The 25,732-nt window shown below is 38.2% G+C and overlaps 1 protein-coding gene across 3 annotated transcripts in view; it reads right to left on the reverse strand.

Moving 5' to 3' along the window:
- The window catches only part of GIGYF2 (GRB10 interacting GYF protein 2), a 124,220-nt gene that overhangs the window by 39,230 nt on the left and 59,258 nt on the right, over positions 1–25,732 (reverse strand). For all 3 annotated transcript variants that reach the window (XM_024740517.1, XM_024740515.1, XM_024740516.1), the window contains 7 exons: positions 14,778–14,957; positions 11,149–11,366; positions 10,894–11,056; positions 10,612–10,800; positions 7,110–7,306; positions 5,966–6,125; positions 497–663 (listed from right to left, as the gene is read on the reverse strand). In XM_024740517.1, coding sequence (XP_024596285.1) covers positions 497–663; positions 5,966–6,125; positions 7,110–7,306; positions 10,612–10,800; positions 10,894–11,056; positions 11,149–11,366; positions 14,778–14,957 — 1,274 coding nt within the window. The remainder of the gene's footprint in view (positions 1–496; positions 664–5,965; positions 6,126–7,109; positions 7,307–10,611; positions 10,801–10,893; positions 11,057–11,148; positions 11,367–14,777; positions 14,958–25,732) is intronic.

Here is a 25,732-nt window from a genome sequence, read left to right on the forward strand (position 1 = left end):
CAGAACATGCGTGACCTGGTAGGGAGGCCAGGACAAGATGTTCTCCTTTCAACACCTGATGGAAAGCTACTGCAGGATTCTGTTTCTTGAGAGAGAAAGAGAGAAAAAGAGAGAAAGAGAGAGAGAGAGAGAGAGAGAGAGAGAGAGGGAGAGAGGGAGAGAGAGAGAGAGAGGGAGAGAGAGAGAGACAGAGAGAGAGAGAGAGAGAGAGAGAGAGGGAGAGAGAGAGAGGGAGGGTGTTTGTGTGTGTGCACGTGCGCGCGAGACAGAGACACAGAGAGAGAGAGAAGGACAGACACAGGTACACAGGTATTTGAGTTTTGAAAAGATCATTATAGCTAGGTATGTAGTCTCTGACTCAGACTTCCCATTGCCATTTCAGTTAATTACTTTCAAGGAACTAGTTTCTTCTTCATTAGATGTAACATCTGTTTACAAAGGGAAGCAAGTGCTTCTGTGTCCACTATGTGTTCTGGGTGAAGCATAAGGTACTTACCATATGAGGAGGGGGAGCTGGTCCAGGAGAGAAAGGAACCCTTCCCCACATTTTCATGATATCACCAAGAGGCTGGAAGCTTTCATCACATGCTCTCTTCACCAACAAAGACATAGTGAAATAGCCCGCCTGAAACCATTCCGCCATCTCCTGATTATTGAAGGGACCTACAACAGCATTAATTAAACAGAAAGGCAGTAAGAATCCTTTCTAGCTAAAGAGGAAAAATATATTTCCGGGGTCTGCTCCTCACCCAGAAGTAACGATCTGTTTCAGGTGGCACCTATCAAATATCTTGTATAACATCTTAATTTATCACAAAAAGTGGTGAACAAGCCTCAAACTAATAAAATACTATAGAAACAATTTAGAAATAAGCCTATGTCTACACATCCCAATTTCTCAGCAGTGTTTTAATTATTTTAAGGAGCATAATTGTCTCCAACTCACTCAATCTCTAAAGTTCATTTGTCAGAAAAGCATAACACTAAAAAGAGTTAGTGCTTGTTAGACTTTGTAGCACAGAGAAATAAATATGAAGGGCTGAATATCCTCTTCTCTAATTTTCATTTTCTGTTAGAGCTTACTGGAGGTTAGGCAAAATATAAACAATAATGAATTAAATTAAGAAAAATTATAATTTATTTATCTAGGTAAGACTAAATCTGGACTTGGTAAGGGAAAAAAAAAACCTAACAATCTCTAGATGTTTTACAATAAGAAATAACCAAATATTTTATACATAAAATTAACAAACTCACTATCAATAACCATTGATTCAGCAGCTATTTACTGAACACCAGTCACACAGGTCCAGGCAGGAAGATACAGCAGTAAACAAAACCAAGCCCTGGAACTTCCACCTCTGGGAAGGTGGAATAGATGTACTTCTCCCTGCTCCTCCTGCCAAATACAACTAAAACCCCTGGACATTACATATGAAACAAACAAACAAAAAGACTCCTGAAGGTAGAGAGAAGGCAGCAGACTGACTAGAGGCCTTGGAGCCGGAGGAGCCAGCTGGTGGTGAATTCCCTGGGTTTTCATTTTACCTCACAGTTCCCAAATTTGGAGCTGAAGAAGTGAGCAACAAGAAACATGGCCCAGTAAATACAATTGAAAACATGACCCAATTACAGGCTATCTACAAGAAAGTCACTTAAAATATAACAATATAGGCAGGTATAAAATGAAAGGACAGAAAAAGATATATCCAACAAACATTAATCAAAAGAAAGCTGAAGTGGTTGTATTAGTATTTAATAAAGTAGGCTTCAGAGCAAAGAAAATTACCAGAGACAGAGAGGGACATTATATAATAATAAAGGGTCAATCCACCAAAATGCATGCACCAAACAACAAAACTGCAAAATATGTGAAGCAAAATCTGATAGCTGAAAAGAGACACAGAACAGATCCACAAGTTGAAGAATTCAACGAGAACAACTGATAGAACAACTAGACAGATAATCAGAAAGACTACAGAATTCAACACCACATCAACAAATAAGATCTAATTGACATTTACAGAACACTCCAAAGATAGCAAAATACCTGGAGAATTCTACCAAACATTTAAAGAATTAACATACTGTGACAAAAGTATGGATATTTCTCAAAAAACTAAAACTAGAACTACCATGTAACCTAGCAATTCCATTCCTGGGTATATACATCAAAAAAACAAAACAAAACAAAAACAAAAACACTAATTCGAAACACACTCCCCTATGTTTACAGAAGCATTATGTACAATCGCCAAGATATGGAAGCAACCTAAGTGTCCATCAACACTTAGAATAAATGGATAAAGACAATGTGGTATATACATATATAATGGAATGCTACTCAGCCACAAAAAAAAGAATGAAATTTTGCCATTTGCAACAATGTGGATGGACTGGTGAAATAAATCAAAGAAAGACAAATACTGTATGATATCGCTTACATGTGGAATCTAAAAAATACAACTAGTAAATATAACCACAAAGAAACAGACTCACAGACATAAAGAACAAATTAGTGGTTACCAGTGGGAAGAGGGAAGGGGAGAGGGGCAATATAGGGGTAGGTAAGAGGTACAAACTATTTAAAAGAACCACACACACACACACACACACACACACACACACACACACACACACAATTAACACCAATTCTAAATAATCTTTTCCATAAAATAGAAGGGAAGGAAATAAGTGACAGTTCATTTTATGAAGCTAATATTACCCTGATACCAAAACCAGACAATGAGAATACCAAAAAAACCCCAAAAAACTACAAAATATTCTTTAGGAACAGAGACACAAAAATCCTTAACAATATAGTACTGAGTAAGATTCAGCAATATATAAAAAGAATTACACAGCATGACCAAATGGAGTTTATTCCAAGGATGCAAATCTGGTTCAAATTCAAAAACTAGTCAATGTAATCTACCATATTTAACTGGTTAAAGAAAAATCACATGATCATATCAACAGAGGCTGAAAAGGCATTTGACAAAATCCAATATCAGATCATGGTAAAAGCTCTCAAAATAAAGGTTGTTACTTCCTTAACTTGATAAACAGTACCTACAAAAACTCAACAGCTAACATTACCACTTAATTATTATTAAAGTTTCCCCTAAGACAGGAAAGTAGGATAAACAAAGCAAGTATGTCAGCTCTCACCCCTCTTATTCAACACAGTGTTGGAACACACAGTAAGGCAACAAAAGGAAATAAGAGGCATACATATTGGAAATGAAAAAAGAAAACTGTCCCTATTTGCAGATGACAATAATAGTGTCTACACAGAAAAGCCTATGGACTCTAATGAAACAACTTCTAGAACTAATAAGTGAGCTCAGCAATGTCAGAATAGACAAACATCTAAAACTCAATTCTGTATAGTAGCAGTGAACAGATACTGAAATATAATATATACTATTGCTCAAAAAAATCATATACTTAGGTATACATTCATCAAAACATGTACAGAATCTATGCTGAAAAACACACAGTGCTAATGAAAGAAATCAAAGATCTAAATAAACTGAGAGACATACTATGTTCATGGATGGGAAGACTCAACATGGTAAAGATGTCAATTCTCTTCGAAATTATATAGAGGGGGCTTCCTTCCCTGGTGGCGCAGTGGTTAAGAATCCACCTAACAATGCAGGCGACACAGGTTCGAGCCCTAGTCCGGGAAGATCCCACATGCCGCAGAGCAACTAAGCCCGTATGCCACAACTACTGAGCCTGCGCGCCGAGAGCCCGTGCTCCGCAACACAAGAAGCCACCGCAATGAGAAGCCTGTGCACTGCAACAAAGAGTAGCCCACGCTCACCACAACTAGAGAAAAGCCTGCATGCACCAACAAAGACCCAACGCAGCCAAAAATAAAATACATTAAAAAAAAAATGATATAGAGGTTTAACATAATCCCTATTAAAATTTCTGCAAGATTTTTGGTAAATATAGACAGGATTATTCAAAAATTTATATGGAAAAGCAAACTAGAAAAACTAAATGCTCTTTTGATAAGAGGAATCAGTCTACCCAATTTCAGGACTTACTCTATAGCTATAGTAACCAAGACTACATAGTATTGGCTGGAGGGACAGACACAACGATCAAATAAAGAACCCAGGGAATTTCCTGGCAGTCCAGTGGTTAGGGCTCTGTGCTTCCACTGCAGTGGGCATGGGTGCAATCCCTGGTCAGAGAACTAAGATCCCATAAGCCGTGCAGCATGACCACAAAAAAAAAAAAAAGAATAACGAACCCAGAAATCGACCAACACAAATATGCTCAACTAAACTTTGACAAAAGTATAAAAACAATTCAGGAGAGGAAAGACAGACTTTTCAACAAAAGGTCCCAGAATAACTGGACATCCATAGGCAAAAAAAATAAACCTTGACCTAAGTTCCATACCTTATATAAAAATTAACTCAAAATGGAACACCAACTTAAGTGTAAAACATAAAGCTATACATTTTTTGGGGAAAAAACCTTTGGGATGTGAAGCTCGGCAAAGAGTTCTTAATACCCAAAGCACAATCCATAAAAGAAAAAAACTGATCAATTGCATTTCATCAAAATTTAAAACTTTTGCTCTGTTAAAGACTGTTCAGAGTCTGTTCTGAATCTTGACTGCATCAATATGTCAATATCCTGGGGCTTCCCTGGTGGTGCAGTGGTTGGGAATCTGCCTGCCAATGCAGGGGACACGGGTTCAAGCTCTGGTCCGGGAGGATCCCACATACCGCAGAGCAGCTGCGCCTGTGCGCCACAACTGCTGAGCCTGCGCTCTAGAGCCTGTGAGCCACAACTACTGAGACCATGAGCCACAACTACTGAGCCTGCATGTCACAACTGCTGAGGCCCGCGTGCCTGGAGCCCGTGCTCCACAACGAGAGAGGCCACCGCAATAAGAGGCCCAGGCACCATGACAAGCAGTGGCCCCCGCTTGCCACAACTGGAGAGGGCCTGCATGCAGCAATGGGGACCCAGCACAGCCAAAAATAAATAAAATTTTAAAAAAACAAAATATCCTGGATGTAGTATTGTTTTACAGTTTTGTCAGAGGTTACCACTGGGGGAAACTGGGTAAAAGGTACATGGAATCTCTATATTATTTCTTACAACTGCTTGTGAAGCTATAATTATCTCAGAGTAAATTAAATTAAAACACACACAACAGATTCTACAGGCATGTGAAGAGATCATGAACAAATATATACAGTGCCAGGTAGTGACAGATGCTATGAAGAAGAATAAAGCAGGGTAGGGGGACCGAGGATAGAAAGGGAATAATGATGTTAGAGAGAGGTCACAGGCTGTACTTGGTAAAACATTATCATGAAACTGACACTAACAGAGTGAACAACGAATTTCAGGTTATAAGCAAAAACTTCAAAAGCAGAAATGAAAAATCAACCAAATGTCCTTCACAGCATTCTCTCCCCATTCTAATCTAACATGCACCATATACATATTTTAAGCAGTCAGTTTATAATATGGTACTCTTTTTTCAGATATTTTAAATAGTTCTTCATCATTTATGATATCAACTCCACTTCAGTGAAACATCCAACCAATGTTTTCCAAGATGGCTGCCATCATCTTTTTTTACGGTAGGGAGACTAAAATACAGTGAATGTACGAAACTCAACTGCCTAGTTAATACCTGACATGCCAGAAATGAGGATGTCTTAAGCATACTGTTTACAACCCTATCATATTAGTCATCACATTCTGCCTTGTATTCAAATTGTTTTCACTAGACTCCCTCCCATCACTGAAACTGTAAAGTACAATGGAGGGAACCTATAAACAAGCCTTCTATATATGAAGAAAGCCGGTAGCACTGACTTTTGTTCTACTAGTATACAAATTAACGTTAAATAATTACCATCCTACAGAATCTGGAGGTAATGGCATACTTCTGTACATAAAGTAGAATGGAACAACCTACCTTGAATTTCTCCCTGAGGATCTTTGTAATACCACTTCTGCATTGCTTCATGCATCAATGGAATTGAGACTCCCTTAGCTCTGTGCTCTTGCAGTTTTGATGCCAGTCTCTCATCATCTAGTGCACTGTCTTGTAGATAAGCCACCATCTTCTCAGCTTGCTAAGGGAAAAATTAAAAAATGAATTGTGGAAACAAATGATGCTAACTTAATACTTGTACATATAAAAATTGTCTGCCTTTTTTGGACTACTTGATCTGTGAGAGGCATTGTACAAATAACGCAGCAGGCAACAATTTAATTCGTCTAACATGCCATGAAATAGGTACTATCCCCATTTTACAGAGGGGGAAACTAAGGCTCAGAGGGTGTCAAGTCTTGCTCAAGGTCTCAAAATTATTAAGCAAACCCAAATGAGACTGAAACACAAGCTGGTATGGATCAAAGCCCAAGCTTCTAATCAACATATTTTAAGAGTGCCATTTAGATAAATAAACAATCCTAAGTTATACAAACTAAACCTATAAAAAACATGAGCATTAACAGATCAAAAGGTTCAATTAAAACAATTACAAATAAAATCTTTTACAAGTTTTACTAAGACACTGTTCCCTTTCTTCCTTTCTTCAACATTTCCTGCCACCAACCACTCCACCCTGAAGAAAAGAGAATTTCTTTTGTAGAAAGCAAGTTATCATTTACTTTACATATAAACAATAGTATATAAAATCTTAGGGAACTCTAGAGGCATGAATACGATGGTAATATCCTGAGAGTTTAACTATTTTCCCTGTTACACTTTAGGCAAAAAAATAGAAGACACAGTGCCTATCCACAGCTGCCTTGTATTCGCCATTTTTGGCATTCCATTAATTTCCAAAAAGAAAAAAGAAAAGCAAACAGCTAACGGCAACCTCAGAAGAGCAAAAAATAACCTGATATAATGACTCTACACAGCAGAAACTTAAAAGCATTAAATGATCTGAAAGACAATTACTCATAAAAATAAACACTAGACATAAAAACAACAATTTCAGTACACAAAACCTAGTGCACAAAAGTTCCATTTCTGAATATTCATTTAATGCTTTTCAATGTTTATGGCAGTTCGAGAGGGGGAAAAAAAAGGATTACGTGATTTGTACCTGCTCCAAATGTTTGAGACCCTCTTCATCATCCGGTTCTGTGGAAACACTGCCCATACCAGGAGCACCTACGACCGGTGTTTCAACTGGCCGGAGGGCAGGACTAGGATTGGGAACAGGAGGTGGAAGGATGAGAAGAGGAGAGGCTGTATCTGAAGGAATCTGTGACAGGGGCTGCTGGACACCAGGAACCATTTCTAGAGGAAAAAAATGTAGACAGATAAAAATCCTTTAAAATATAGAGACTCTTATGAAAAATAACTATCAAGTCGGGCAGCTTACTAAGTGGGCTCAACAGATATGTGAACCGTGTCATGAACACTGCTGCTACTTCTTATGGAGAAGTGTAGTATTTTTCCCTAGAATGACAGAAGTACCTGCATAGGACGACAACAAATAAGATTAAAAGGTATCCAGAAAGGCCTTTTACAGTGCCAACCTGTATCACTAGAGCATCTACCCAATAGTTATAGGTCTACCTCCTGAAAACAAACAGAGTCAGTCCAATCCCTTCCTTACATCATGTCTCTGAATAGTAAAGACAATTTAAACAGCACTGCAAATCTCCTGGAAGATGCCACATCTCGGCATAAAACTCTATTAAAAATATCTTCGGGCTTCCCTGGTGGCGCAGTGGTTGAGAATCTGCCTGCGAATGCAGGGGACACGGGTTCGAGCCCTGGTCTGGGAAGATCCCGCATGCCACGGAGCAACTGGGCCCGTGAGCCGCAATTACTGAGCCTGCGCGTCTGGAGCCTGTGCTCCACAGAGAAGAGAGGCAACGATAGTGAGAGGCCCACGCACGGCGATGAAGAGTGGACCCCGCTTGCCACAACTAGAGAAAGCCCTCACACAGAAACGAAGACCCAACACAGCCATAAATAAATTAATTAAAAAAAAAAAAAAAAAAATCTTCAATTATTTTGACTAAGTACCTATTTCAAGTTATTATTAACATAATTCAATGCAACACATTTTGTAGGATAACAAAAAGCTCTCGGAGTCGACCCGTACAGTGCAGGAGGTTCTCTGCAATAAGAATAAAGACTGCAAAAGAGGTTGTGTCTTGGTTCCTATTTCTAACCTCTCAGCATGCAGGTTCTTAGAAAGGAAAGGGGGATGGAAGTAATTAGATACAGTTGCAGTTTCCCCTTTGAAACCTTGTTTGTTAAATTACAGATACCGTCTGCAAATTCCTGTTCCTCTCACTCTATCCTTTCTTTGCCAAACTTAACAGGACAGCCTATAAAACCTGTCTCTACCTCACCGCCAACCACACGCTACAACGTGACTTGCACTCCCAAGTCCCCAGAAAAGCTTCTCTCCCAAAGATAAGCAGTGACCCAAAGTCCCCAAATCCAACAGCTCCTCCTAGTCCCCGTCACCTAGCCTTAGTCTGACATTATCTTCCCAATTCTAAACTGGAACATTCTCCTTCCTTCATTTTCCTGCACTCTATTCTTGCCTCTGAAGATTTTTCTCTGGCTTCTCTATCTACCCTCTGAAAGTAGGAAATATCCGTGTTCTATTCTCAGTCCAATTCGTCTCACCTCTAACAAGTGTAATCTTTTAAATTTTCATTCTCTCTGGCCCTAAACTCTTCCCATTGAGCTACAGTCCCCTCACTCAGAAATGCTCTCTGGCCATCGCTATCTAATTTCTCATCAACACTTCAGACTCAATGTTCATAACTGAATTTGTTCTCTCCCCTCCCAAATGTGCTCCTCAATTTCCACTCTTTTTCTGCTAAGGATACCATAATCCTCTCAGGCACCTCACTCATCTTTGACTCTTCCGTCTTCTTTGCCCTGATATACAACAGTAACCACGTCCTGCCAATTTCTACTTTGAAATCTCATCTGCCACTACCTCCCTTTACAAGTGTACTGCCTACACCACAGTGACTGCTCAGGACACCAACAGGTCTCAGAGCAGCCCATCTGTCATCACAACCTACCCTACACAGAGAGCTGTCAAGTATATGTTCCAACCGTGTTTCCCACCAGCCTCCTTTTCACACCTCATAATTCATGTAAATAAAAACAGGAGCTGATTTCCTGCCCATACCTGGATCAGTCCTACTTCCTCACTGTAGCTTTCACTGCTACCTAGTACTGGAATGCCCTCTCCTAATTCATCCAGCTACACCTACCTCCAAATTCTACTTATTATTCCAAGACAAGCTCAAAGACACCTGATCCCTGAAGCATTCCAGGAGTCTGCCAATCATGAATTCCTATCATTACTTTTCGTCCTAGGTTACCGATATACACATGCTTTATTTCCCCCAGAGACTATAAATCCAGAATTTCCATCTTTAATGCCACCTATGCAGCTTTCCCAAAATATACATGTCTAGACCCCACTCTAAAATCTCCTGGAGCAAGGCCCCAGGCATGTACATTTAACAGTATGAACCACAAGTAATTTGGGGCTGGGAGGGGGGACATATCATAATTGAAAAACGAAAGAGGTCTCAAAACATGCAAGTCCCATGGTGCCTTGTATATATAGTAGAGATTCAAATACTTGCTGAATTCATTCATTCAGCTTTATGATAGACATGAAAAACTGAGAAACAAAAAATCCTTGGTTCAAGCTACCAAAATAGTATTTATGGGGCAAAAAAGAGAATAAACAGATCTTTATAATATTGTATTGCTATGTTAGAAACAGTGCTGGTTGTTTAAGAAGAAAGAGAAGACACCTAACCTAGCTTGGGAACTTGGGGTGGGAGAGTTTCAGGCACAAAGAAAAGCATATGCTAAGGCACAAAGGCAAGAGAACAAGGCACATTTCAGGACCTAACAGGCTGTGAAGCTGGTGAATAGAGTACAAAGTAGAGAGAGATGGTGCTGAAACTGTACGGAGGGAGGCAGATGCCAGGTCATGCAAGGTCTCTTAGGCCATGTTAAACGGTGTGAATTTTTATGATGAATAAATCAATTCACCTTTCAATATCAGGCATTATACTGTCATTTTATGTCCAAGAAGAAACATGGGAATGAACATTAATATTACCTACTAAGGTATATGAGCAACTTAAAATCAATATAATGACATTGGAGAAGGAGATACACTTTAAGCTTATTCTCCAGCAAAGGTGATGGACTTGCACAGATTCATCTTGGCCTCTTTCGAAACAATGGCATTCTGGTGTGTCATCTGGATGCACACATAGTCATTACATAAAAGGAATCTGATATGGGGAATCAAACTACCACAGAGGATCCCAAACTCAGTTTGTTTGACTGATACCAGGGTGGCTATATCATAGCACCCTAGGAAATGATACTACTTTGCTGCTTCTAATTCTGTTTTGATGAATTCTGAGATAGATACACAGGGGAAGCAGTGTTTGAGGTTTACTGGTAAAATAATCTACTCCAATAATTTACCACTAGAAGCAGTTCAAAGAGGCATAAATAGAAGCCTCTCTTATCGGTGATCACGGGCCCCAGCAAAATCCAAGTTTGGCTTGTTGCCTCTCATAAATACATACCGTCCCCCCTGCTGGGTACTTTGGTTGACAGACTATTTTCTGTCCGACTCTCTTCTTCAGCTTTTTCCATTTGCTCAGTTTTGGGTTCCTCTTTCCTCTCAAACTGTGGTGCCTCCTGAGGCTGATGGTCTGCAGGAGTGCCTGGTCTAGCAGATGAGGTGGAGGTTTGGGGGGTTTCCTCACTAGCTTCTGTAACATGACATAATCTTAAATTAACAACTTAGGAAACTTTTAGTTTGATTTTTTTTTTTTTTAAAAGTGAAGGACAAAAATGAGCCTTACCAACTCCTACTCTGTCTGTCTTTTCTCCTTCCTTCTTATTTGTCTTATCGGGTTCTTTGGCTTCTTCATTATGGCTACCTTCAGAGTCAGAGCATTCCTCCCCTTCTTCTACAGGCCGGAAGTCCATCTCCTGCTCTTCTGGGATAGGCTCTTTCTGTACTTTCTGTAGCAAGAAAATTAAGCCAAAGATTAACAGCATATTTGGATTTGGAAGAAGGTCAGTACCTGTCATAATATTTAAAACAAAATTCTTACCTTTAGAGACAGGAATGCTCCAGATGAGTCAAATGTGCCCATTTCTTCTTCAGCATCCTCTAAGCACCATTCAGGCAAGCTATCCCTGTCATCATCTATGCTTCCACTGCCAGAGCGCACCCTTCGGTAACCCCGTTCATCATCCCGATCTCGAAAGTCAAACTCAAACCTTCGCCGTCGTTCCATGTGTTCCCGCCAGCCTGCAGAACGAGGGCCATCTGGGATGAAGAGGAGGACACAAACCTTAGAAAAGTTTTACGACAGTATTTGAGAAAGAAAACCACAGATAGGAAACAAAGGAGAAAACTACAACTGACGGCAAATTCAAATGGATCAATCTACTAAAGAGAAAATTAGGCAAATGAAACGAAGCTCAAAGCTCAGTATTATATATGATACGCCATCACTAAGTGACAACAGTAGTTATCATCATTAACTACTGAGTCACACAACATACTCTAAAGCTTTTAAAGATAAATTTAAAACAAATCACTTTTAAAAGACAGTTCTCTGCAAAGTACATACTTTTAATAAGCTCTAGATATCTGACTGAAATGCTGCTAGGCCACTCACGTGGCCCACTCCTAGCCCAGACTTATGGCACTGGATATCTTTCCATACTGAGGTCCATGCCTTCCCTTTGGCAAGTCTTAAAGCATTTTCTTTCTTCTGATGAAAATATCATTCTTTATGGATAAGACCAGCTCCCTTGATAATATATAATAATATCCAAGATACTATGATATTATGTCAATTCATAATATCAAACTCATCATGTCCACTTACCAGCGCTAGGATCCCATTTGTAATTCTGATTCCCAAAAAAAAGTCATGGAATTATAGCACTGACATGTCATATTTGGCCCACTATCCTAGTTTTATAGTTTAAGAAGCAAAACCTCTGACAGCAGAAGTAACGTGCATAATGAAAAGCAGAACTAGAATCCAATTCTGCATCCTCTACTGCTTTTTCCACAATAACATGCTTACTCTCCTTTTCCTTTTCTCTCATCTCTTAACTCTCCCTAGGGAGTTTTAATTTAATACCCCCAGGGACATTCCTAAATTCACCCTTGCATATTATGTAGCACATCTACTTTCCAACAAAAAACGAATGCCTAAGACCAAAAGCTACAAGTTAAGGTATTTTCTCTCTCTCTAAAGGAAAGGGGGGGGGGGGTTCTTGTTAAAATCTGACAAACCTGAGCCTAAGAGAGTCTTAAGAGGAGACACATGTTTTAACCTATATCTTTGCTTTCTCTGTGGGAGACAGCAAAAGAAATGAGGTCACAGTTAAATGTTACTATACTACTGAGGCCCAATTTGCTAAAACCAGCAATCTAAAAATCAAACTGAAAACCGAAGGGCAAAATGTTAAAACACCAAATACAGGTAGCATCTTATAAGCCACTTACAAAAAGGTAAGAAAATATTATTCTCCCACTTCCCACACTTTACTTACAACAACAAAGCACCATTTACTATCTTCTATGAAAATGAAGGAATTTTACACCCAGACTGCCTAAATGTTAACCTAGAGTCGTTATCCCAAAGAAGTGCTCATGATCAAAAGCTGAATTCCAGAGTACTCTGTCTGCTACTCTTACTTCTAAGTATGCACTGTGATAGAAATCTATCCTTCTAGGCATGTGGCTCATTCTTCTCTCTTAACTAAGTTTCCTAAGTTCACCTCCCAGAGTGGGTGCTTAGCTGTCCTTAATGCTCCCAACTCCATACATATCCAACTGTGAGCCATACTTCAATAAAACTATAATATTTTTGTTGTCTTAAATAGTTAATAAAATTTTATTCACGAAACTAAATTTAGCAGATAAGGCACATCTCTAGCTTATTAAGACTGAGACCACTTTATATCAGAACTAAAGTTTGATACTATTTTCATAAGTCAAAAATCATGGTATTTAAAATTTTAATCAAAGCCTAATAAAGGATTAACTAAAATGTTAAGGGTAACTGATAACAACTGATATAATCAGACTTATTTTTAATATGCTGGGTTGAAAATGTAGATGGTATATTTTTTAATGCCTATTTACAGTGTTTTTTCAGCCCCCATGCATCTTTATGTCCCCCAAACTGTCTTTTTAAAATATATGGATAAAAATTTTGGAAAATTGTCAAGTTGATGACAAAACTGACATGAAAAGTCAAATACTGGAGAGAAAGATTTAGAAAAGATGGGGAAAAAAAAAGGACTACTATATATATCCAAAATCTAAGCTCTTGGGTGAGGAGGGTAAGTGGTAGAATATAACACTAAAGTTTTACTTTTAACTCACTTTAACAGAATCAACATCAGACGTTTGGGTTCAGAAACACTGTTCATCTTCCAAAACATTCACCTTGTTTGTTTTTGATCAGCTGGAATATTTCTTCTTGCTCAGCCCAGATCCCGTCCATTCTTTCAGTGAATGCTTGTTAGGAACATAGTCTACAAACCCTTCTGCTTACAGGCAAGCTCAGCACAAAATGCCATGATGCCTTGAAGAGAACTATAACAGACGGCTGCCCATGACACAGACTGATGAGAACTGCCTAAATAACTGTGATGCAAACAATGCCCACTAACAATAGAAAACTCACCCAAGAGGCAGCCAATGAGGAGTTGGGGTAAAAGCATTATAACTCTATCCAAAGATTAACTTCACTAAGTTTCCACCTACCCACAACGCCATAAAGCACCCTGAATGCCTGTTATAATGTTAACTCAGACGGAGACTAATGGTTTGTTAATAACTTAATTTTTAAAAATAAATAAAAACAGTTTACATTATTATTATAACTTCCTCTATTAAAGTAAGCTTCCTTGGCATATAGCCAATAGATAAAACAATGTTATGCATGTGAAATTCAAAAGACATGTACACACTCTTTGTATGCTTCAGTTCTGCATGACCCCAAGATTTAAACTACAGTGGCATCTGATGATCACGAGGCATAGAATCAACACTTGGGTAGGGAACGTTCTTTGACACAAAGCACCAGAGTCTTCAATTACCAACATATCTAATGTCGGGGAAGAACAGTTTGAAGCATTCTTAAGAGTCAAACAGAAGAACTTATAAAACCACTAATCACGACTATTCTCTCTCCTTTTTCTACAGTTAGGGGGACAAAAGAATAAACTTGTGATTATGTTTTTGACCTGGGTTTAAAGTTTATTCTTCAAATGAGCAGAAATCACATTTTTAGGAAAAAAGAGAAAAAAGAATAAATCCTCTCTTATGCAGGAAAAAAACTCACTTCAGGGGGAGCCCATATTCCTAAGTAAGCATATAATTACCACCTAAGAAAAACGCATGCTGAAAAAAGATTCAAAAATTTAGGAAAACTGAATGAAACCCTCTCTCATTTTTGCAGTTAAGGGCAGGTGCTTCCCATTAAACCACACTGCCCCAGAAAAATAAAAGTGACTTTAATCAACTAAATAGCTGTGGGGAATATTTTATGTTAAAAATTTTTGTGGGAGCAAGACTGAGTGTGACAACATAAACATGACCCCTCTTGTTTTTCTTTGCTGGTTTATGTTTTCCACTTTATCCCTAACAATTCCCACCAAATCCTCACTATTTCGGCCCCTGTGTGCTTTTACTCAGCAGAATTCTTACCAGGACTGTGAGGTCGCCACCTCTCTCCATCCCTCCTTGATCCAGCTAGTCGCCAACCTCCATCTTCATCTTCTCCATTCTGTTCCTCTCTAAAAATACGCCAATTTTCACTTTCTGATCGTATAAATTCATGCTTTCTTCCCACTGATGTTGGGCCACCTTCCTCAAAATTTGGTCTCCCTGTAAAGAAAATGAGTCAACATAAGCCTCTTAGCCAGCAAGGATTTTGAACAGACTTGACTGCTCAAATCAAGTTTTTCTGCAAAGGTGTCCATTTCAACGTTCAGGCAGTATAAATAACTGTGGATATATGTGTACATTATTAGACACATTTCTCAAAGCTGAATGTTCTAAGACTGGGAAATTATTTTTTTAAACAAAATAATATGCGCATTTTATAAAAGGCCATGCAATGAAAACTGAATCAACCTTCCCGCTACACAAGAGCCCCCCCGAGTCTTGTTCCCCAGAAGTAACCACCATCAACAGTTTCTTATAAAGCCTTCCAAACACTGACCATGGTTATACTTATGCATATATATATACAGATCTCTCATTCACACTCACATAACACTACCCTCAGGCTGTTACATATGTTGTTTTGTACCCTCGCTGTTTTCACTTGGCAGTCCTTCCTTACCAGCATATACTTCTTTTTTTCCGTTTTTAAGTCATACAATATTTTTAACTGCATGATTTACTAAATCAACTTAATTTATTTAATCAACTTCTACTGGTGATTCTGTCCAAATAGGATATCTGTAAACTTCAACCTCTCTTTTATTCCTAAACAGACTGTAAGCTCAAAACCAGAGTGTGGAGGCACTCTACTTTTCCTTTACTCTAGCACCTAGTACACTACAGGCGTACAACAAATTGCTCTGGAACAGAATTCAAAGCTAAGCTATGTCTAACCTGATGCAACTCAAGAGCTACATTAACAGTGAAAGAGAGCCCCTTATGCCAAGTAAACTAAACTGGTTTCAAAGGACAAGATAATTCTGAACTGTGCAAATCCTTCAGTCACCATACCACATGTGCTACCACTTACAGTTCACAACAAATTACCCCAAATCTCACATTAAAGTATGTAGCTGAATATCCGAAACATACATTGATGTCTTCAGTTTATAACAATAAAATATACAAATTCTCACAGTAACAACCTCAATTCTTTTCATTAAACCATGTTAAAAGTGAAAAAAAATTCTACATTTGAAAATGAGGAAATTCTAATTTCTGGTCATCCTCTTATATTCAATTTCACATGTATTAAGATTCCATATCCTGTTCACCCAAACAGTTATTAGGTTGTTACAAGATATTATTCTATTACAGAATAATCTTGGAATGGGGGGGGGTACAATTATTTGCTTGGCAAAATACCCTTATTATGACAGGCAGCCTCTAAGACAGCCCTCAACAATCCCTGACTTCTGGCCTCTGTGTAATTCCCTCACCTTAAGTGTGGGCTGGCTTGCTACTAACAGAATCCAGCAGAAGTGATGAGATGTCACTTCTGATACTAAGTTAAAAACTTCCATCTTGGACGCTCTCTCTGAGGGAATCCAGCGGCCCTGTTGTGAGGCAGCCCTGTGGAGAAGCCCACATGGCAAAGAACTGAGGCTTGCCAACAGCCTCGTGAGTGAGCTTGGAAGCGGATCCAACCCCAGATGAGCCCTGAGATGACTGCAGCCTCATGAGAGACACAGGCCAGAACCACCTAGCTAAGCTGCTCCATCCTGGCCCACAGAAACTGAGAAAATAAATGTTTGCTGCTTTCGGCCACTAAGTTTTGGGGTAACTTGCTACATGGCCACAGTTAATAAAAACACTCACTTAACTGATTTAATCTTCATAACAATACTCAGTATTAGAAATTATTTTTCCCATTTTACAGCTGAGAATATTGAGGCTCAAAAAGATAACCCAGGAGAATTGTCCAAAATCACACACCACTATTTAAATGACACAGGATTCAAATCTTAACCTTCTGACTCATTTAACAAATATTTATTGCATACTGCACTAAGTGCCAAGTTTTATGAATTCAAGTATAGATACATTCCATGTCTGCCCTTGGGTTAGAAGGGTCAGAAGACATTCCAGGTTCTCTTGCTCAGAATAAGAAGGGATGAGACATTTTACAAAGCCCACATCCATTATATGACTTGATGAAAAATATAGCTATACTCACAGAAGAAAAATTTAAAACAAAGAAATCCCTAATGCGTATAAATTGATAAGTGATGGCAAATGACTTTTAACATATGTAAATCATTCAGTCACAAGCAATATGTGCCAGGCATACTGAGAATACAATCGCCTGATGGATGAGCTGGTCAAAACACTGATTTTCATCTACTTTTACACTACGTCTTTGAGAAGTAATGAATGTACCAAAATAAGCAAAGGAAACCCATTAATGGCAAAATGCTTAACGCATCAAAAACTGGTCATTACAGTTTTTTCTAACAGATGATAAGCTGCAAAAAATTAAAGATATTAAAAATAAAAATACCAGTAATTCCTCAACCATAGAAATAGAACTCTACATATCTGTGGTTTTTACATAACATCTTTAAAATGTAATTTCAATCAGTGTACCCACTATTTTGTAATCTAAATAGCAAATACTTCTCTGTGATTATACATCTTACTGATAATATAAATGGATACACAGCAGGTATACCTTGCAGCTGTTGCACTATCTAGTAGATTATTCCCCACCGGACATTTGCATCATAACTAACTTATTGAGAACTAGATAACAAGGAAGAAATATCTGTGTGCATATGCGTTTTGTTTTTCTGAACTACTACTTCTGAAAATAAACTTCAAAGAGTAAAATTACTAGGTCAAATGACAGACTTCATACGTTGGCATACTTTTCTCTCCTCCTCAAAAAAAGGGTAGGTAAGACCACCAGACCATTTTAGATTATCAAAACTAAGTGCTGCTATCCTTTTGAAGCTTTTCTACTTTAATGGTTGTAAAATGGTATACTAGTGTGGCTCGAATATGAATTTTTCACATCAAAGATTTTTCATATTGTTTGCTGACTTTATTTCCCTTTATGTGAATAATTTGTCTGCATTGTTTTCTAAACTAGCAGCTTCTATAACCTTCATAACTGTCAAGTCCTACGTATACTTTTCATATTGGTACCTAGGAATAAGAAAAATATAAAGGACAGGATAGGGTAAAAATAGGGAAACTAAAGGAAGAAAAAAATCTTGCCTTTCTGCTTACTGCAATCTCATAATTCTCAACCTGTTGGAAAATCTGTACCTCATAAAGTTTAAATGACTATTTATGCCATTCTTTGTTCCAAAAAGGATTTGTGACAGAAATTTTGAAGATACAGAGGAGCACAATACTAAAGAATGAAGATCGTGGAGTCATAGACCTGATTTTAAATTGTCTCCAATTCTGATCTGTACACCTTGACTAAAGAAGATCCCATTCCTAATATGAAAGAGGGTATGTGTGTGTGTGTGTATTACTGAGGTAGCTATCTGAATTTACACAAACACTAGCCAATTCCAGTTCAAAAATTCTATAACAAAGGAGTTCAGATCTTGTTACCAAGTGCTTGTTTCTACAAAATAATTCCTAAAACCTGCAATATATTTATCAAATGTTGCATAACGAATAACTGAAACAGAAAGATCTGGGTGACAACTCCTCCAGTAAACCAAGGAAAACCAGAATAATATAATTCTGACATGCCAAACATATCCCACATGTAAGTGCAAGGTAAAGAAAGTTTTGCATTCAGGCATCATTGTCATTTTCATAAGAGAAGGATGAAAAGGATTCAAGAACTTTTAAATGTACCATACTCATCTCCTCCTACCTTTAAGAAAACTTAGTATTGGACTTCCCTGGTGGTGCAGTGGTAAGAATCCGCCTGTCAATGCAGGGGACACGGGTTCGAGCCCTGGTCTGGGAAGATCCCACATGCCACAGAGCAACTAAGCCCGTGCACCACAACTACTGAGCCTGCGCTCTAGAGCTCATGAGCCACAACTACTGAAGCCCGCGCCTGGAGCCCGTGCTCCGCAACAAGAGAAGCCACCGCAATGAGAAGTCCGCGCACGGCAACAGAGTAGCACCGGCTTGCCACAAGAGAAAGCTTGCGCGCAGCAACGAAGACCCAATGCAGCCAAAAATAAATGAATGAAAACTTATTATTGAAGTATAACATTCATATCAAGAAGTACACAAATCATAAATGTACAATTCAGAGTTTTCACAAAGCAATATATATCCACCTAACTACTAAGATTTAAAAAAAAAAATTTATCAGGACCTCTCAAGTCTTCATGTCCTCCCAATCGGCCCTTACCAAGGTAAACGCTATCCTGCCTTCTATCTCCAAAGATTAGTTTTGCCTATTTTTGACCTTTTTTATATAAATGAAATGTCAGTTTACGTCTAGCTTTTTTTTATTGAAGTATAGTTGTTTAATTAACAATGTTGTGTTAATTTCTGCTGTACATCAAAGTGATTCAGTTATACATACATACATGCCCTTTTTTAAATATTCTTTTCCATTATGGTTTATCACAGAGTATTGAATATAGTTCTCTGTGTCGTACAGTAGGACCTATTGTTTACCCATTCTATATATAAAAGCTTACATCTGCTAATCCCAACCTCCCACTCCACCCCTCCCCCAACCCCCTCTCCCTTGGTAACCACAAGTCTGTTCTCTATGTCCATGATTCTGTTTCATAGAAAGGTTCATTTGTGTCGTATTTTAGATTCCACATATAAGTGATGATATATGGTATTTGTCTCTTTCTGACTTACTTCACTTAGTTCAATAATCTCTAGTTGCATCCGTGTTGCTGCAAATGGCATTATTTCATTCCTTTTTATGGCTGAGTAGTATTCCATTGTATATATGTACCATATCTTTTTTATCCATTCATCTGTTGTTTCCATGTCTTGCTATTGTGAACGGTGCTGCTATGAACACAGGGGTGCATGTATCTTTTTGAACTAGAGTTTTGTCTGGGTATATGCCCAGGAGTAGAATCGCTAGATCATATGATAATTCTATTTTTAGTCTGAGGAACCTCCCTATTGTTTTCCATAGTGGCTGTACCAACTTACATTCCCACCAACAGTGTAGGAGGGTTTCCTTTTCTCATACGTCCTCTCCAGCATTTGTTATTTGTAGAGATTTTTTTGTTTTTTTCTGGCGGCACCTCATGGTTAGCGGGATCTTAGTTCCCCAACCAGGGACTGAACCCAGGCCCTCAGCAGTGAACGCTGGGAATCCTAACCACTGGACCACCAGGGAATTCCCTGTTATTTGTACAGTAATTTTTAAAATAAATTTTATTTATTTTTATTTATTTTTGGCCATGTTGGGTCTTCGTTTCTGTGTGAGGGCTTTCTCTAGCTGTGGAGAGTGGGGGCCACTCTTCATCGTGCTGCGTGGGCCTCTCACTGTCGCGGCCTCTCTTGTTGCGGAGCACAGGCTCCAGATGCGCAGGCTCAGTAGTTGTGGCTCATGGGCCCAGTTGCCCCGCGGCATGTGGGATCTTCCCAGACCAGGTCTCGAACTCGTGTTCCCTTCATTGGCAGGCAGATTCTCAATCACTGCGCCACCAAGGAAGCCCCTGTACAGTTTTTATCGATAGCCATTCTGACTGGTGTGAGGTGGTACCTCGTTGTAGTTTTGACTTGCATTTCTCTAATAATTAAGAGACATCAAGCATCTTTTCATGTACTATTGACCACTCATATTTCTTCTTTGGAGAAATGTCTATTTAGGTCTTCTGCCCATTTTTCAATTGAGTTGTTTGTTTTTTTGTTATTGAGTTGTATGAGCTGTTTGTGTATTTTGGAAATTAAGCCCTCGTCAGTCCCTTTGTTTGCAAATATTTTCTCCCATTCTGTAGTATGTGTGGCTTCTTCCATTGAACATTACGGGAAATTCATCCACGTTGTTACAGAGAACAGAAGCTTGTTCTTTTGCACTGTGGTATGGGATCTCATTGTATGAACAGACCACAATGTATTACTCTACTACTGATTTAGGTTGTTTCTAGTTTTTTGCTATTATAAACTGCGTTGCTATAAACATTCCTGGATGTGAAATTTGGTGAGCGTATGTTTCCAATTCTGTTGATACTTACCTAGGAGTGAAACTGCTGGGCCATAAGGTATATTCAACTTCAGTAAGTACTACCAAGTGTTTTCCCAGAGAAACAGTACTACTTTACCATTTTTTGTTTGTTTGTTTACTCATACCTCTAGCACACATTAAGATGAGTGCTTTCTCCATGAACAAATACAGTTAAAGACATATGACTGAAAATAAAGAAGCGACTTAGACATAGCACCTACCCTCCAGGTCCACAGTCCAGGGACACACATGTAAACAAATGACTTGATACATTACAGTTGACAAAATGCATTGATATATCTCATCCGATCCTCATAATAACCACAAAGGTTGAGTCAACCTTACCATCTTTTTTTTTTTTTTTAAACATCCAAAGATTTTATTAGGGGAAATGCCTGCATGAAAGAAAGGAGGGAAGAAGCCAGGGAAGGCTGGGAGAGCCATCAGACCAAGATGCAAGGCACGGTTAGATACTTTATAAAGATTTATTGAAGAAATTAGGAGCTTCTTTAAGAACTTTGAAGTCAGGGGTCAGAATGATAAAATTACATTCACATAACTTCTTACAAATAATAACATGAAAGAATTTTAGGGCAGAAAAAATCTTAGATATAAACTAATCCTGGGTAGTGACTGTGAGAACCAAGGACTTCACAGGGTCCTGGGCTTCACTCTGTGCTGGGACCAGCCACTGGACTGGACTGGAGCAGGGAGCTCATTTACCTTCAACCTTACCATCTTTATTGTTCCTGTGAGGAAAGGGATACCTGTAGGGGGATCTCCCACGGTCACACAGCTGAGTAGTGACCAAATCAAAAATAGAACATAGATGTTCAAAGTCCTAACCCAGGGTTTACTCACAAATTAAACCCATCAGAAGCAGCCAGAAATTCTACAAAAATAAAGTAGAAAAGGGAAGTTCTGGGATCTAATTCTAAGGGGCTCTTAAAAGGCAACAGACATATCATGCATAGAAAAGCTTGGGGATAGAGACTGCCAAGATGTCTAAATGGAACTAAATTTGTTAACCTTCCAGCAGATAAACGATAACAAAATGTGTACCCCTGAAAAAAATGTTAAGATCAACTTAATATATAACAATATAAAAACTTTACTCAAAATTATTTTGAGGGGTAAAAAAATGACTTCAAGTACAATCTAATAGAATATACATTTCCAATTACTACTAATATAACTTACAATATAAATTATACTGTATGCAAGAATCGCTCTAAAACATTAAAATAAATCCTTTATAACCTAAATGATTACAGTAGATTTGTATGTACATAAATTTGGGTGGGGATTGAGGGTGCCAAAAAACTTTATAATGAGTTAACTCATTACAGGGTTAAAAATAATAAATATATTTGTGTATTATTGATACAACTTAAAATAAATGATAAAGTTGTTCATGGACAACTCAGAAGATAATATCTAAAGCTCCTTTAATGACTAAAAATTACATGACTCCAAAGTGACCAGGGCTAAAATGAACGAGGGACACCCACACCCACATGGCCTTTCTCAGCACTTAAAATTAAAGTCTTCCTCTTTCTATAACATTAGCAATATGACAAAGTTGAGTAGCCAAATATTTTAGTTGACTTTTTAAAAAATCTTAACAGATTAATATGTAAACAAGATGATTTAAAGGTAAACATAATTAAATAATTTACAAATTAATGCCTGAACTAAATATTTCTAACCTATAGTCAACAAATGAGCTTGGGGCTATGAATCCTTAAACTGAAAGCACCTATCACACTGGCATGCTTTTATCGTTTTTCAGGGAAAAGGGTCTAAGGTTTTTGCCAGGGTCTTAAAGGTGTCTCTGACCTCTAAAAGGTAAAGAAATATAAATTTAAAATATATTTTTTTCTATTCAATATGGCAAACATGGCAGTCTTATGAGCAAACTATACTACCTGTATAACACATTTTATATTCTTACATCAACAATTCCTCAAGATGTACAAAAGGTGCTAAAATACAACTGCACTACGTATATAAATACTTTCCCCAACGGCAATAAATACTTGGTTGTTTCTGCCTGAATGTATTGTCTAAATAGGACTCTTCTAAAAATAAAATAAAATTAAAATGCAGTATTGGTTTTAGTCTGGTGTAATTGAGTGGACTTCCTAAGGAGAAAGAGCAGTAAAAGGGCACCTGCGTGCATGTTTGACTTACAGCCAGAAATGGTGTTTATGGAAAACTTCAGATGGAGCAAAAAGGCACTCAGCCAACAAAATCTACAGCTGTGAAACTTGGAACTTAGAAGCGCCCAAACTCCAAAAGCAAAAGTGGAATTATGGGACAGACTTTGAAGCTTGTTTATGTGCAAATTTTTCTAGCAAGTAACCTTGTATTTCTCTATTCAGATATATATTCTCTGATTAACACTAAAAATATTTTCTAATACCAGAGAAAACAGTGAAAGGGAATCCCATCCAGGTATTGATATTTACTTTTCCCCCCAATTGTAAACAAAACTCAGGGTAACTAGGATGGAGTAGTTTAAATTCTATATCCAGAGATTTGCAACTTTTCTCCCATCCTAACCCCTGAGGAGGTAACAAATCGGCTCCACTGGTTAATATGGTCCCGAAAACACAGCAGCTCCTGGCTGGGAGAGACTGGAGGGGCTGCTGTATATCAGACTCTGAAAAAGCATCTCATGTGGTCTAAATGTGCCCCATATTCCTATAACCTTTATGCTCAGTCGTCTGCTGGTATATACCCAGACACTGCCTGAAATCTCGGGGGAAGGTGATCAGTAGTGGGCTTCAATGCAGAACTGGAAAGAGACTAGGCATCTTCTAAAGAAAGCTAAGTACACTGTGTAAGAAAGAGCATTGGAGACCAGGGCTAAAGGTTAAAAACTGTGAGATTATGTATATACATAGGCAAGACACTGCACGCCAACTAAAGGTTTTGTTGTTTTCAGGTACAGTGTGGTACAATTATGGATTATATACTGGAGTGCTTTAGCCAGAAAGAAAAGCAAACAATTTAGGGATACAGAATTGAATTTAATAAAGAATAATGTACCTGATTCTTGGCATCTTGCTTAATCATTATAATTTGGAATAAAAAATAAATCAATCAATGAACAGATATCTAGCAGCATGTATGTTCATTTATAGAAGAATGTTTTAGAGCCATCTCCAACTGAAATCATTAACTCTGTTTAGACGGGAGGGCCCATGTATTTTAGGGTGAAGTTGGTTTATCATCTGTGCCAATATCAGCTTCATCTCAGCTAACCGGGTAACTTCAAACAGAAATGAATTTATGTGCTCCGGCTATTATAATGGGAGTGCTATGCTCCTAAGGAGACACTCTAGAACTGGTCTACGACATCCATTCAGTTAGCAATTAGGAATCACTGTTTAGAGACCACAGCAGACTTTCAAAGTGTGAAATCCAGAAACCAGAATACTTCTTCACTTGAGACATTTCTTTCTTGACAATCATCTTGTAAATGATTTCTGTCTGAATATATTATGGAAAGAGGCTTCCAATGTTGGTAAAATCCTTTACTATCTTGCTTACTATAATCTCTATTCAAGACACATGGCAGGTACACCTTCAGTACTGCTTTCTGAAAGGCAGTGTTACACTATATTTACTGTCTTCCCTCTTCCGCCCCCAGTCAGTAAACTAGCAATTGATATAAAGTACAATTCCTACCAGAACATGCAGGGAAGGTGCATCACATCACAAGTCTCTCCTTTATGCTTTTACCTTCTCTAGTTCTGAAGGTCAAAGTTTGCAGTGCTGTGTCTGAACTTGTATTGAAATGTTTGGCATTAATAAAAACAAAGAAGGAATTAATATATTTTTTAATTGTGGGGGGAGGAGAAGGAATCTACAAAGGCGGATTTCACTTTCTAAGCAGCATTATATTGGTCTAGATTAATAATTTTCCCAGCAGGCCTTCCATGATTTTACTATGAACAATCGCAGCCTTTGTATCTCAGATCCCCTTACATGTGACATTTGATCAAAGTTTTAAAATCAGCAGCTAATGGAGGTGGAGAAAAGTCCTGCTCAGTAAGGCATTATACAAAGCTATCCCACAGCTCATTTTGAGGTTGCTACAAGCTGGATCACAGACGTTTTCCAGCTAAACATTATTTAGATGTTTAAGTTTCTGTACCCTGAACACTGTATTTATTGCATGTCATCATACTTCTCCTCAGGGAAATATCCCCTAAACATCACTAAAGCATGACTTAAGAAAATTCTTCAGTTCTTTCACACAGGTGTGCTTTTTAGAGATAGGTGTAAGGAACCAAACAATTAAATGTATTCTTATTCAAGGTTTCTGTACATAGCCTTAAAAAAATAAAATTAAAAAGTCTGCCTCCTTGCCCCCCAAAAAAAGATTTCAGGTAACTAAATTACCTCTATTACTAGTTCTAGAATTAGTGGTAGTCATTCTGATGAGATGGGATATGAAAAGAAAACGAGTAAAATCAATTCATTAATTTCTACCTAAAAGTCCTTATCCAAGGAAATATTCCCAAAAGAAATGGAGGAAAAAAAGATTAGTAAAGGAAATATCTCACACTTAAACATGCTATATAAGGAAAGACGGCTGAAAGGAAATCTTGCAGGGAATTTTATCCCTTTGAACTTGTAAATAAACTCTTAAGTAAGATTATGCAAACTTACTAAAAGACCGGTCCTGATTAGAGAGAAAAAATGCACCCCTTCTCCAAGTCAGTTCTGGAGGCTTTCTCCAGAGTTGTTAAGGTCTGTGATGGGTAAAGAAAGACCTCCTAACAAACCAGCATTCTTT

This window comes from Neophocaena asiaeorientalis, unplaced genomic scaffold (genome assembly GCF_003031525.2).
Source record: "Neophocaena asiaeorientalis asiaeorientalis breed wild unplaced genomic scaffold, Neophocaena_asiaeorientalis_V1.1 scaffold388, whole genome shotgun sequence".
Classification (NCBI taxonomy): Eukaryota; Metazoa; Chordata; class Mammalia; order Artiodactyla; family Phocoenidae; genus Neophocaena; species Neophocaena asiaeorientalis.